Source organism: Daphnia pulicaria, chromosome 1 (genome assembly GCF_021234035.1).
Source record: "Daphnia pulicaria isolate SC F1-1A chromosome 1, SC_F0-13Bv2, whole genome shotgun sequence".
Taxonomy (NCBI): domain Eukaryota; kingdom Metazoa; phylum Arthropoda; class Branchiopoda; order Diplostraca; family Daphniidae; genus Daphnia; species Daphnia pulicaria.
Window position 1 is genome coordinate 14,539,245 of NC_060913.1, and position 13,182 is coordinate 14,552,426.

The 13,182-nt window shown below is 39.8% G+C and overlaps 3 protein-coding genes and 1 long non-coding RNA gene across 7 annotated transcripts; 2 read left to right on the plus strand and 2 right to left on the minus strand.

Annotated features, from left to right (window-relative positions):
* Positions 1–7,317: 7,317 nt before the first annotated feature.
* Positions 7,318–10,253, minus strand: LOC124335458 (acyl-coenzyme A thioesterase 9, mitochondrial-like). 4 transcript variants are annotated; one of them, XR_006916879.1, is made up of 12 exons: positions 10,134–10,253; positions 9,786–9,889; positions 9,589–9,716; positions 9,278–9,517; positions 8,986–9,214; positions 8,728–8,828; positions 8,532–8,633; positions 8,387–8,472; positions 7,999–8,237; positions 7,765–7,905; positions 7,649–7,698; positions 7,318–7,571 (listed from the first exon to the last, which is right to left on the minus strand). XR_006916879.1 is itself a non-coding variant. In XM_046789135.1 (10 exons), exons 1-10 carry the CDS (start codon positions 10,142–10,144, stop codon positions 7,823–7,825), a joined length of 1,323 nt encoding a protein of 440 aa, XP_046645091.1. In that variant the 5' UTR covers positions 10,145–10,253; the 3' UTR covers positions 7,318–7,822. The 4 variants fall into 4 exon arrangements, 1 of the variants encoding a protein (XP_046645091.1); XR_006916878.1 differs by having other exon boundaries at positions 7,318–7,698; XR_006916877.1 differs by having other exon boundaries at positions 7,649–7,905.
* Positions 9,492–10,197, plus strand: LOC124338077. Its single transcript, XR_006917649.1, has 3 exons — positions 9,492–9,626; positions 9,788–9,901; positions 9,971–10,197. It is a non-coding gene; the product is annotated as an uncharacterized LOC124338077 (long non-coding RNA).
* Positions 10,254–11,026: 773 nt separating the features above from the next.
* Positions 11,027–12,369, plus strand: LOC124336975 (probable glucosamine 6-phosphate N-acetyltransferase). The gene is made up of 5 exons (XM_046790962.1): positions 11,027–11,232; positions 11,301–11,512; positions 11,579–11,709; positions 11,781–11,842; positions 11,908–12,369. The coding sequence occupies exons 2-5, from the start codon at positions 11,320–11,322 to the stop codon at positions 12,080–12,082; spliced, it is 561 nt and encodes a 186-aa protein (XP_046646918.1). The 5' UTR covers positions 11,027–11,232; positions 11,301–11,319; the 3' UTR covers positions 12,083–12,369.
* Positions 12,351–13,012, minus strand: LOC124337229 (peptidyl-prolyl cis-trans isomerase FKBP2-like). The gene is made up of 3 exons (XM_046791336.1): positions 12,765–13,012; positions 12,593–12,705; positions 12,351–12,531 (listed from the first exon to the last, which is right to left on the minus strand). Exons 1-3 carry the CDS (start codon positions 12,921–12,923, stop codon positions 12,387–12,389), a joined length of 417 nt encoding a protein of 138 aa, XP_046647292.1. The 5' UTR covers positions 12,924–13,012; the 3' UTR covers positions 12,351–12,386.
* Between the last annotated feature and the right edge of the window lie 170 nt (positions 13,013–13,182).

Below are 13,182 nucleotides of genomic sequence, written 5' to 3' on the forward strand. Positions count from 1 at the left end.
ATATTTTTGGTTTTTATTAATATATGCGCAGTTATTAGGTAAGCGCCTCAGAGAGAAGGTGTGTCGGATCTCTATTGCCTTGGAAAAGAACGAAAGAAAACATGCCGACAAAATGCGATGAGATATCGTATGGTAAATAGTTTCGGAAAGAGAAAAATAAGCCGCGCGCGAAACATTTTGAAAAATAGATGGCCAAAGAATTTCGTCATTTTCTTTTTTTAAAAAGAAGAAAGTTTTCTTCTTTTTTTTGTTTTTTTTTTTTTTTAAATAAAAAAGCTGCTGGGTAGGTTTATACAAAGGTGCAGCCGGAGCACAGGTGTGTGTGTCCATTCATCTCCATCCGGCGAAACTGTTGGGAGAATCAATTCGCCATGGGACGTCCAGCAGTGTGTGGAAGAAAGTCAATCAAAAACGTATCTGAGAAAAAATTGAAAAATTGAATGACAATTCACTGGAGAGAAAGGTGTCGGATGGAAAACACAACACGGACAAAGGTGCAAGCGACTATATACGGTTGTACATAGGAAGAAAGAAAAAAAAAGGGAAAAAATAATATACGAAGAATATGTGGAAAAAAGAAGAAATAGAAGAAGAAGAATAGACGAGACTGGAGAAGGCGCAGCAGACTGCGTGGCGGCTGTTGTTCCGTTTTTTCTCTCTTCGACACCCCAGGGGAGTTTTTACCTTGGCCAGCAAAACCACAAGGAGAGAAGCACCGGCGCTGCTGCTGCTGCTGCCATCATCATCATCGCTACATACAAGAATTTAGGTCTTTTTTTAAAAATAATAATAAAAAAGGGGGGCACAAGAAAAGCGGCAAATCCATTTTCCGTGTTGTCCACCTGTGCAGCAACTCACCGAGTTCAACATTTTCTCTTTGACAGGAGCCAGTCACTTTCCTCGACAGAGTTTTAATTGACGTGGGGTCGGGCCTACTGCTGCTGTCTAAATTTATTTTGTATATCGACAATCAAGTGCTAATACATTTGGCCAAAAGATTTCGCAGAAAAGCGATTCACACCGAAATCGCAGAGATTAGACATGCCGTGTTACATGTGGCTTTAGACACCTGATCATTTTATTTTTTCAAAAAAAAAAGGAGGCCATTTCTTTCTTGTGAAAAACGTCCACACCCACACTTATATAGTAAGTAGTAATAGTGGGAAAATGTCACACTCGAGTAGTACAATCGTTTTCTTGTTCTGCTGGACAACCCCCCTGGTGATGGCCAGTGTATAGGCCATCACTCTCTCTCTCTGCTGCTGCTGAGAAGAAGAGAAAGAGTTGATTATACTGACCGTTTAGGCCTCTGCTATAGGACCACCTTCATCTATCAAGTCGCTAGAAGAAGAAAAAGAGAAAATGTCTTTTTCTTATTCTTCCAACAACCAGCCCCCACATCTCAAAATTATCTTTCAACACGGCCCGCCTTCTTTTCTCCATACCTCGCTCACCTGCTGCTGTCTAATACTCAATACAATAAGTCGAGTGTGTGTCAAGTTTTTGCACTTGAGTTTGAAAAGAAAATACGGAGAACCGATTACCACTTTCTATGCACATCGAATGATTTCAATCTAAATGGAATCAAATCAGAAATTTTCTTTGAAATAATTATCCAACTTTACCCCCCAAAATCATTTTGCGGAGAATTACAATGGCAGTCATTATTAGAATTACAATAATATAATGAATAGAAATCGTGGACACAATCTCAAATGTGTGCGCACATTCCCAAGGAGAAATAACACAAACAACTGTGGAATGGCATTTTGCTGGAACGGAGAAAAACGAGATGACGACGAACTCAGAAACCTCATCGTCGTCGTGTGCTGGGCAGACAAACTCTCTTGCGTCAGCCCCCCGTGTGTGTATTACAAACCAGCTGGCCGTCGAGAGATACAATCAACGTCGCATTTTCTACTAGCGTACACAAAAACCTTGACTGGCTGAGCTAAGCTAACCTTAACGAGCTCATAATAACAATCACAATAATAATATCTGTTATAGACATTTAAGAAGACGAATGGACGTGCACACCTGTGGGCGCGCGCGTATATATATTTTCGTTTCGCCACTTTTATTGACAGTTTCTTCTACACAATAAAACCTGTTCTTCTTCTTTTATATCTACACTCGGGAAAAACTTATTTTTGTGGAAAAAAAAAGAGTCACTCAGTTCCCAATGACCGGGCCCTTTTTCTTTCTTATCGATATTATATACCCACTGGGGGGGGGGGGGGGGGGGGGGGGGGGACAGGACACTCAATAGCGTGTAGAGTTATAATACTACGCACTTTTTAAACACAAAAAGCTTGTTAGTTGGAACTTTTTTTTTATCCCCCGTCCAATATAATATATAAGAGAAAAGAAAAGTTGCACGCAAAGTGCACATCATTTAACAAATTTTCCAGCTGGCCATTCATTTGACAGGGCGTAGTACAATGGCAAAGTGCAGAACTGTCACATCATTATTTTAGCCTAGCTGACACACGTACGCGTCATGATGATTAACATCACAGGACATTTTTTATTTATTATTTTCAAACTTTTCTGGGAAATCATCAAATTTCAAAGAAAATTTTCCGTTTTTTATTAGAAAAGAATAAAAGATAATCAAACATCTCGTCCATCGGGGTCAGAAAAATCAGGTTTGGGAATTTTGTCTTCTGCGGTCGAGAAATTTAGAATTTTCTTCGGAGAATAACACACACACTCGCATGTGTGTGTGTGTGGGTAATATCAATTTGAATTTGGGGGGATTTCGAGGCCTGTTAACAATAACAGGATCCATTAACATTCAAGGGAAGAAACAAAAACAAAAAAAAAAAAACGAGATATCGAAGCGCTTTTCTTTCCGAGGGGGGGAAGTTGAAAAACTTTTGTCGATTGTTTCATGTCGCGTCATGCTGGTCAAAAATGGGGGGGTCGAACTTTTGTATAGCGTCTCCTTATTTTGTTTTAAATTTTCCTTTTTAATAATAATAATAACGTAATCAACAATATTATTTATTACCAGGGCGCGGTATTTTGATTTTTTTAACAGGTCAGGGTCCATTTTCCATTATTAGTTGGCAGCGTAGCGACAGGTGGCGTGCACATCATAACCGCTCCTTTTCAGCGCTCTCTCTCTCTCTCTGGCCGTGTGTGTGTGGCCACCAACCATCTGAATTCCCAATCTATAAAAAATAATCAAAAATAAAAATACGCATACAAGAAGAAAGAGATAAACTGCATTTCAGAATGATTTGAATAATGAAAGCCGCGCGCGCGCGCGCGCGAGAATTCGAAAGGGATATATAAACGCGGCGGCCGCTCCTCTCTTTTCTTTTGCCTTTTTTTTTTTCTTTTTCTGGCAGTCATAACATCATCCATCAAAAGACATTTTCGTTTATTCAAGCGCACCACACACACACACACACACAACACACACAGAGCCGAAAAGAAGAAGAAGAAGAAGAGCTGTATAATCATCTAACTGGCAAGAAAAGAAACGAAAGAAAAGAGATTCACCGCCACCATTGGCGGTCTCTCTCTCTCTCGTTCTGGCCCACCTGTCCGAAGGGGGTCTCTCTCTCTCTCTCTTTTATATACTGTGCACACAGAGAAAGAAAGAAAGAAAGAAACTTGTGTGTTCACCATTTCTAGAGAGATTCTTTGACGATTATTTGTGTTTATTCTGATGATATTCTTCTTCTTTGCGTCGTCGTCGTCGTCATGGCCACCCCGACAACCGAACAAAAGGTCAGATTGGAAGCGAAGGCTGACGGCGAGCAATTACCGGTAGTAAATCTATTGCTGCTGCAGTCGAGTTCGTTTCACATTGCCGTGAGTGAGCGTCTAGTAGTAACGAGGGGCCCCTTTATTATTATATATCATATTCTACTGTGTCTGCTGTGTAAGAGTGGAGAGACAAACAAACAAAACAAGCCCTCCACTGATTAGGCCAATTAGACTTCTCTTGTTAGCTCTAGCTGCTCTCTCGACTACTAGCAACACATAAGACATTTCAGAATGTCTTTTTCTTCTTCTTCTTTCTCGGCTTCCACCTTTTTTGTGTGTGTGTTTGTGTGTCGATTGTTGTTGACTCGAGTGAGAAAAAACTCATCGGATGGCCAGAAAAGAAAAGGCCAAATAGTGGAGGGGGGGGGAGAGAAAAAGGAAATAAAGAAACACGTAAAACGTGTAGACACATAGAAGAGATAGAAGAGAAAAAGCGGCCGGAGACATAATAGACACCAAACCGAAAAATGACGGAAAATTGACACCGGATGGGTAATTATGAAATCGAGAAAAAGCTGGTGGAAAAGAAAAAAGACAAAAGGTGGTGGCATGATATAATCACAGGGCTCGGTTCTTTTTTTTTTTTTGTTATCTGTGAGCTGGCCATTTTTTTGTTTTACCTTATTTTCCACCTGGTCGTCTTTGGCTGGAAGCCTATACTATATGTACACATCCCCCGCATTCTCTAATATGTAAACCCCCTCTGTATTATAGACCTGTGGAAAATTGTACAACTTCCCCCCGTGTCTGTATGCATTTCAATTCCAGCAGCATAGTGGACTGCTGGCTCTATATACTCTCGGTTGGCATGCGACCTTCCCATAAAGGCTCTCGCTTAATGATTTTATAAGTGAGACTCTCTTCAGCTCATCTGCTGCTGGCTCTCACCAAAAGTCTCTTGATATCTAATAGGGGCTTATAATACGCAACCTTGATGGCATTATTTCGAATTAAATTTAAGTTGAATTGTATCTTTTGGGGACTATTAGAAAACTCGTTGGGGACAATCCCACGAACCAAAATAAAAAAGAAATTTTATTTTTAAAATAATAAAAAAAAAGACAATTGAGCGATTAGTGACGGAGTTGAATAAAAACCAGGTGGATGCGAAATTCGACGAATTTTCCGGCCTGGGAAAAATATACCTTAGACACTCTACTTTTTTATTTCTTTTTCGAAGAAATGAAAATATCTTTTCATTAGTCATTACCATCCGCTTGGAAACAATCGAGGCCTTTCTTCTTCTTATATTCTCGTGAAAGTAACGACAAAGAAATTTCATTTCACAAATAGATAAATAGACAAGAAAAAAAAGGGAAAGAAATGAATGACGGCGGAATATGAAGAGGAGATGTTGGCGACCACCCACAATGTGATGTGGTCGATGAGCACAGCTCATTTCCATCTGATGGCGCTCAGAGAGCGGCGGAAGTGGGCGCCAAAAATATAAAAACTACCAACAGGGAAAAAATGTAAAGTGGAAAAAAAGAAGAAGAAGAAAATACTACACCGGCTCCACCTTTGTGGATTTTTCTAGCGCTCCTCCACCCATTTCTCTCTCTTTTAAACACACACGCACACACATACAGAAGGAAGGAGACCCCGCCATTATATTTTTCCCGTCCTTTTTTTTTACTCCGCCGATCCACTTGTGAACCTCCCCATCATTCAAAAAAAGGTAGCATGTGGGTTTTAATAGGTTCATGCCACAGCCGAGGACGACATCATCAAAAAAACAAAACATCAACAATATGTCGTCGTCGTCATCGTCGCTCTCGGCCTTTTTTAACATTTCAACTCATCCGGTTGTTGTTTATAAAAGGAACCATTCCGCTTCCGCATTTGATGGGGGGACTGTGAGAAAATAAAAAAAAGGTGAATTATTCTGTTTCTTTTTCTTTTTCGCGGTCGATTTCATCACGATACCGTCACATAGATATTCGCCTAGTCTCCATCTGTCTTTTTCGCCATCATTATTTTCCACCACCACACCACCCACCTTGAACTAGAGAAGGGCGATGGATGGATGGATGTGTAGAGTTTTTTCACGTGTAGAATTTATTTTCTTAGCGACGAGTTGCTAGCAGCGAGGGCCGAGCATCAGAAAGAAGGCGGTAGATCATGAGATAAGAGACCCCCGAAGACCCGCCCGTCTGACCAAGGTAAAAATAAAAAAAGGTTAAAATAAATATATCTAAAACACACAGAAGAAGAAGAAGAGGGGATAGAAAAAGGTTCTCTATTCTCCTCTGAAAATGTGCCGGCTTCTCTGCACGTCGCCCGGCCACCACACACACACACCACACACCCAAAAGACAAAGGGAACCTTTCATTGATGACCGCAGGAATGCCAAGTATTTCCGGCCCGAGACAACTATCTTCGACACGGCCCTGACCCTAAAAAAAAAAAAGACAATCTCTCTCTTCTCTTAACTCCAAAATGGACCTTTTTTCTTATTTTTCTTATATTTGTCTTCCTTGTTTTTTTTCTGGGCTTCGGAAGAGCCGTGAATTTTGGCGTGTTGAGCGGGCGCACCCATCGATGCGACACGATCTCCGACATGTGCAATGCGGAAGAGATGACAAATAATAATAATAATAAAAAAGGAGTTTTAACTTATATCTTCAAGGAATGAATGGAAGATGATGGTTCATCCAGCGCGGCTCCTTTTGGTTGGATAGACCTTTGTGGTGTGTGTGTCTGTTTTGGTCTCCTATTGTTGGACACAAGTACTTACTCTCTATACCTTTCTTGTGTGTGTGGAATATCAACCGAGTTGGGGAGCACTTTGAACGAACAAGGAGGACAAATATAATCAGAGATGAACCGAAAATCTCTCTTTTCCTTGTGTTGGAGCTGTAAAAGGCAGCTCATTCGTTTGCTCTTCGGTGACAAAAAAAACCTCGCCGACTCTCTAAACCCCCTCGGATCCTTGCTTTTAATCCATCCATCTACTTTTTTTTTTCCTTGGGTATATGGTACCATTTAAGGGGGATGCCATTGTCAAGGATCCCCTTTTTCTTCTGGTATTTTTATTTGCCGTGTGTGTGTGTGCTTTTATCGTTTTTATCGGGCGGCAACATCGACATGGCAACGCTCTTTTCCAACTCGTTCATTCCAACCAGCTTCTTCTTCTTCTTCTTCCTTGCTGACCATATTTGAGCTTCAAAGAAGATAGACGAAAAGGGGGGGGTCGTGTGGAAACTGTCAGCGGCTCCATTGACCTTCTATCCGTCCATCCAGCCATCCGTGAGTCGATCCATTCATTCATTTCCATCGTCGCTCTTACCCATCTTTTCTCTTGTCGACTAAAAGAATCCCGAGTGACCGGCGTGTGCGTCAGAAAAATAGAAAAATAAAAGAGACCCACATTCCATCTCAACGCGGGATTCTTTTCTCTCCTTTGATTTGAGATTTTTCGGTTTGCATTTCTCTCCTCTCGACCCCCCCGACGGGCTCCCCCTGATCGGAAATCCATTTCCCCACTAAGAAAAAAGAAAAAGAAACCCCAAGAAAATAAAACAAACGGCACTCTCTTTTGTTTTATCGACAGGTAATTTATAAATAGTTTTCAAACCAAAAAAGGGACCAACATTCTCAAGCAAGAGCCACACAACAGAAACGTATTTATGTATGAATATCTATCTAGAGAAGAAGAAAAAGAAGGAGAAAAGGAAGTCTCTGCGGCGGGTGGTCGACCATACTCGGAGCCCGGGTCAAATACCGAACAAGTAAAAGACAGAGTCCATCCAGGGCTCTTTCTCTCTTGGACTTCCACTACTATTTACTACTGCACCAAAAAAAAAAAAAAAAGCCTATTCAAGCAATGCTCTTAAAACTCGTCGTAATGATCAAACTAGATCTTACTCGGCAGCTTCCATATTTCCGGATATTGCTGCAGGTTAGAAATTTGAAACCTTTTTGAAATTCTTAGTCGTTAATTATTGTGAAATTGGTTATTTCTCATTTTCAACAGGTAATACTGGGCCGGATGAAAGAGGATACTTTGTGATTTGCTTTTCCTAATTTTCGATGTGCGGATTAGAGTTTGGCTACCGGTGGATCGGATAGGTCGTGCTCCGTGTCTATAAAGTGTCGTCTTCCGTCGAGGAACATCATGGCCTCTGCAAAATTGCAAATCATTTGGTTGTTTTATTTGAGCTTTATCGCCATGAACTGGAAAAAGAGAAAAAATTGACGGGATGATGATTTGTTACCTTGATAGGTTCGCGGAATGACTTCAGGTGCCAGACTGTCTGTCTTCAGAGTGAAATGAAATACGTTAGTCAGGTCGTGTGTTCCGTCCTCTGGCTGAACAACTTCGGCCGACACCCGCACCATCACGTAATGGCCTTGAGTGTAGACCACCTGGGAACTAAAGTACAAGAGTGAGCCTATCTCCACCGGTTTACGGAAGAGGATGTCATCAACGTGGACCAGAGTAGGCAAGCTCTTACTGCAGCACGGCATTTTTATTTTCGGGGGTTTCATGGGAAAATTGTCGGGAAAGAAAAAGTCAAAAGAAGAAGAAGGTTAGACTCCACACTTTGACTCATGACAAGAAAGTCATGGTAGACTTTTTAAGGTGGGTTTGTTGGTTCATACCAGTAGACGTAGCCGTTTGCCCACGCCAATTCCACGGCCAGTCGCATCAGGAAACCGCCGAAAATTTTGTTGAACCGATTACGATTCTAAAAGTGTTTTCAAATTGAATTTTCTGTTATAAGTTTAAAATCGACTCAAGACAGACCTCTGGCTGACAGAGAATCATATTCTTTAGTTTAGCATCCGCCATCCAGACGCAATTGGTGGGTTTGATCCGGCTCTTGAAGGACATGCTTTTCCAATCGATCTAAAAGAGAAAAAAAAAAAAAAATGAAATTCATAAATCATTCAGAATTTATGCGTCATCAAATGATATTGCAGCTGAAAAGGATCTCACACACCGTGCGGAGAAACTGTTCGTGGATGATCAATCTTTCTTGCTCACTTGGAGGCTTCCGGAACAAGGATGTCGTTTGCATTTTAGCTCGTCTTTCCTTATTTTCTGAGAATGGAGAAACAAAATAATAAAAAAACAAATAAAGAAAATAGAATTTCACAGGAACAAATTCAGTTTCTTATTTTATAAAGTGAGAAATGAATCTCAGGGCCATCTAACGGCGATTTAAAAATTTTTTACTTGGATGTTTGTAGTACGTTACCTTCTCCTTTTCTAAATAACGCCTTTTCCTCGTCCGTTTCAGGAACCAACCTATTCACGATGGCCGATCCCTTATTCATTGAATCCCGACTGACCATGACGAACCTGGCGTTTGTGACCGTATTCCATTCGTTTGAGTCTTTATCTATTTGATCAACTTCCATGGAAGCCTCGAATGACGACTTGCCCACCCATGTCACATGGCCTCTCAAACGAATATCGGCATCGTACTGTAAAATGAACGCAAAATCAAGTTAAATCTTTTCGTTAGTGAATCGATCATCCATCCTTACCCGAAGAGGAACGTGGGATATATCCATTTGATCCACGCAAGCTGTTACAATGCTGTATGGGCTGACGGATATGTCGGCGGGTTGGTTTGGGTTGAGAATGTGCTTGTAACACAGCGTCACCGCAAAAACGTCAAGGTCTTCTAGCAACCGCCCGATGCGGATTGTCTTGTGAAACGTCATGTACTTTTCACGCATGGAGATATCACTTCCCAAGGGGATGATGGCAGTATCATAGCTGTCCTTGGATTGAAACAAGAAATTATTCAAAGTTACATGTTTAAATGTGTGCACAATACAGAAGTTGGACCTACACTCATTCTCCGTACTGGAAGCTCTTCTTGAGTAGCCGGTAAGTATTTCACAAGGTGCTCTCGGCTTATGCTCCCTGCACAGTACTTACTATTGGTTCCTAGCACGCTTCGAGTAAAGTCATCAAGTACTGTAGTTACAAATAATGATTAAAGAAGCATTATTATTTTTTTAAATAATATATAAATTTTGTTTTTACAGTCTGTGACAGTTTTGGTTGGTGTCTCACAGGCTCCAGGAGGAATAATCAATCCTCTTCTAATCATCTCAAATTTTGTTCTATGGGACAGAAACTTAAATAACCTAGAAAAAATGGTGAGAACCTGGTTAATATTGATATTGAATCATTTTTTTAAAACAAAGATTAATTCAAATTATGTATAGAAAAAATGTTAACTAAATCACCTTAAAGGCAGGACAAACGTTTATTAAATGTTAAAGCATTCTGATTTTTAAATTTCTGAAATGCATACACTTTTGGTATTAAAGGTATCGCAAAAGCCACAAGGTTACGATTTCATAATAAATGGAGGAAAAGAACATTTACTTGGTCATCATTTTGAAGGAACTTGATGAAGTAACAAGATAAGAACAGGAAAATCCAGAATCAAGACACAACAAAAATAGTTCACGATAACTTGTTTTGATTGCGCTCACTACATGAAGGCCAGGCACACCTGTCAGAAACACCTGATTTCTTAAAAATATTCATTACCTAATCACTAGATGGCAACATCTACCCTACTCACATTTCAATGACGCAACAACAATTAGGATAATGAAGTGAAATAAAGTAAAAAATGCCGGAGATTTCACAAGTTTCTTGTGTCTATGTGAAGGAATGCACCTAAATTGTAGACGAGCTCTTGATGTCTTAACTTCCTCGTCTCTCGTCTCCATTCATAAGTTCATAAGCACAGGGATCAAAAATTCAGGATACAAAGTCTAGACTCGTCCGTTGTTCGTGCTACTCAAAAAGAGGCGGTTCGCCGAATGCCCTGTACTTTTAAGCGCGTTTACTATTTCGGAACTAGACGTATCAGTCATTCGGATAACATTTTATTGTTGAAATTTTATCCGCCATGTTATTTAATTACCTAGTCCGCTAGTGGCGAGTCGATGGATCGCGTTTCAAGCGAAGCAAAGTACTTCACGGTGCAAAGATCATTCAGGTCGAGAAACTGCTTGAATATGTGTTTAAAAGCGATTTTTTTTTTTAAATTTATAGCTTAATGAATTAACAGAATAATCATTTCAATAACCTCATACGCTAACGCTACCAAGGTAGAGGTTTGAAAAAGAAATTTCCTAAAATCTAGTAAACTAGCGCTGCCAGGCGCCGCAAAGGTCAGCGGAGAAGACGGCGATGGCCTACATAAATTGTGTAACACTACCGGGCCTGTTACACGCAGTTCTCCGTTCTCCTATGTCTACCATTCAGATAGGACTTACGGCGATATGGAAATAAGCAATCCCGTTCTTGATAGAGACCTAGAACTGGAAAGAGAGAGGGAGGTGTATTAGAGCTGCAGGGGCTTTTTAAAAACCTTTGCCTTGCCAGTGACACTGAACAGTGTAGGAAGTGAAAGCAAAGAAGGAAGAAGGAAGGTTCCTAGTTAGTAGCAGATTTGTTTCGATCTCGAAAGGTATGGGCCGTTCTTATAGCACGTGTTACTTTAATTAACTTCAGTTATAATTTATCTTACTATTTCAGTACATAGGTGTGATAAAAAATGACTGAAGAAGTTCCAATTTACGACTCAGAATTATTGAAGAAATTTAACCTGGGTGAACGTTATGAAACCTTGAAACAAGATGAAAGTCTTCATGTACGTCCCCTCTACATGTCTGATTATGGTAGAGGATTCCTAGAACTTTTAGGGGAACTAACTCAAGTAGGAAATATTTCTGAAAAGCAATTCCAAGGTTTGATTATTTTTTTTATATTTTAAAATCCAATATCTTGAACTAAAATGTTATCTTGATTAACAGAACAATTTCAGATGATGAAAAGCAGTCATGGAACATACTACTGTACTGTGATAATTGACACAATCAAGGATCGTGTAGTAGGTGCTAGTACTTTATTGATGGAAAGAAAATTCATTCGTGGTTGTGCATGGGTATGTAGTAGTCAATATATTGTATAAAGCAGTTTCTATACACCTGTAACTTTTTCAATGTATTTTTTTAGAGAGCTCGTTTGGAAGACGTCGTCGTAAGCCCAGATTATCGGGGAAAGCAACTAGGAAAATGGTCTGAAAATTTAGCAAGTTTTCCTATTTTCTTTAATTTTCATTCTTCCTTTTTTTTGTTTATAGCATTGTTGAGATACTCACAAATCTGGGGAAAGCTCTTGGGGCCTATAAAATGACATTAGATTGTAATGATAAGATGCTAACATTTTACAATCAGTTAGGCTATGCTAAAGAACCAGGAAATTCAAATGTCTTGAGCATACGCTTCCCGGCGCCAAACCCAGAGCCAAAACTATGAAACAATCTTCCAAAATTGCAAAATCTTACTTTTGTTATTGATGTTGCTAACTGCTCTCTTGTTGACAATTATTAGAAAACAAGTATTAATTGATAGATTTGAATTTTAACAGTTGAAACATTCCAGCCAGGATTGAGGTTTCCCATCTTACTCCCCATGTTTCCAGTTTTGGACTACTTTGCTCATTGTCATTACTGTGAAGTTTTCTGTTTGTTGAAAGGTGATGGTCTTTATTACCATAAAAATTAAAATTTCAATAAATGTGCCGAGTGATACATAAATCAGTAGCTGTATTTTATGAGCCTCATAGATCATCCCTTCTTTCAATCTTCAGTAATTCTACATTGAAAATTAGGGTAGCATCCCCGGGGATTTTGGGTGGAGCTCCCGAAGCCCCATAGCCCAATTCAGATGGAATAACAAGTTTTCTCTTCTCTCCTTCACACATCCTGTAAATGAAAACAAACAGCATTATTTGCTGTGCAACAGTCAAGTATTTTTATAATTTACCCCATTAAACCTTGGTCCCATCCTTTGATGACTTGCCCAGATCCTAAGGTAAATGTTAGAGGTTGGCCTCTAGGAATACTGCTGTCAAATTCAGTTCCATCCTCCAGTGTTCCCTTTAAATTCGGTTTCAACAATCAATTCATCTGAATAAACGCAAAGGCAAAGTATATACCGTGTAGTGCATATGCAGAAGATCTCCTCGTTTGGATTTGACAGTGCAGTTATCAACACGTTTCTTGATACCGATTTGAAGTTTCTTGGATTTGCTTTCTTTAGCCAAAACCACAACTACAACGCACGCCAGTAAAAGTAAAACAATTTTAGATGACATTTTAATTCAGTAAAATCTTGATCGATGAGTTGAGCTGTCAAAAGAACGCTTGTTAGCAGACGGATTTACACACACTGTCTTCGCAGCGTTGCAATTCTTGCCAAAGATAAGTGCATGCGAACTGCGCTGCGAGCTCTAATATCACCTATACTAGTAGTCTAGTCTAGTACTACTAAGCAACTACCACATTATATTCGAAACTTCTCCGAAAAAAAAAAAAAAAAAGAAAGAATGTGAGCTTCGTGTGATGGGGACCATT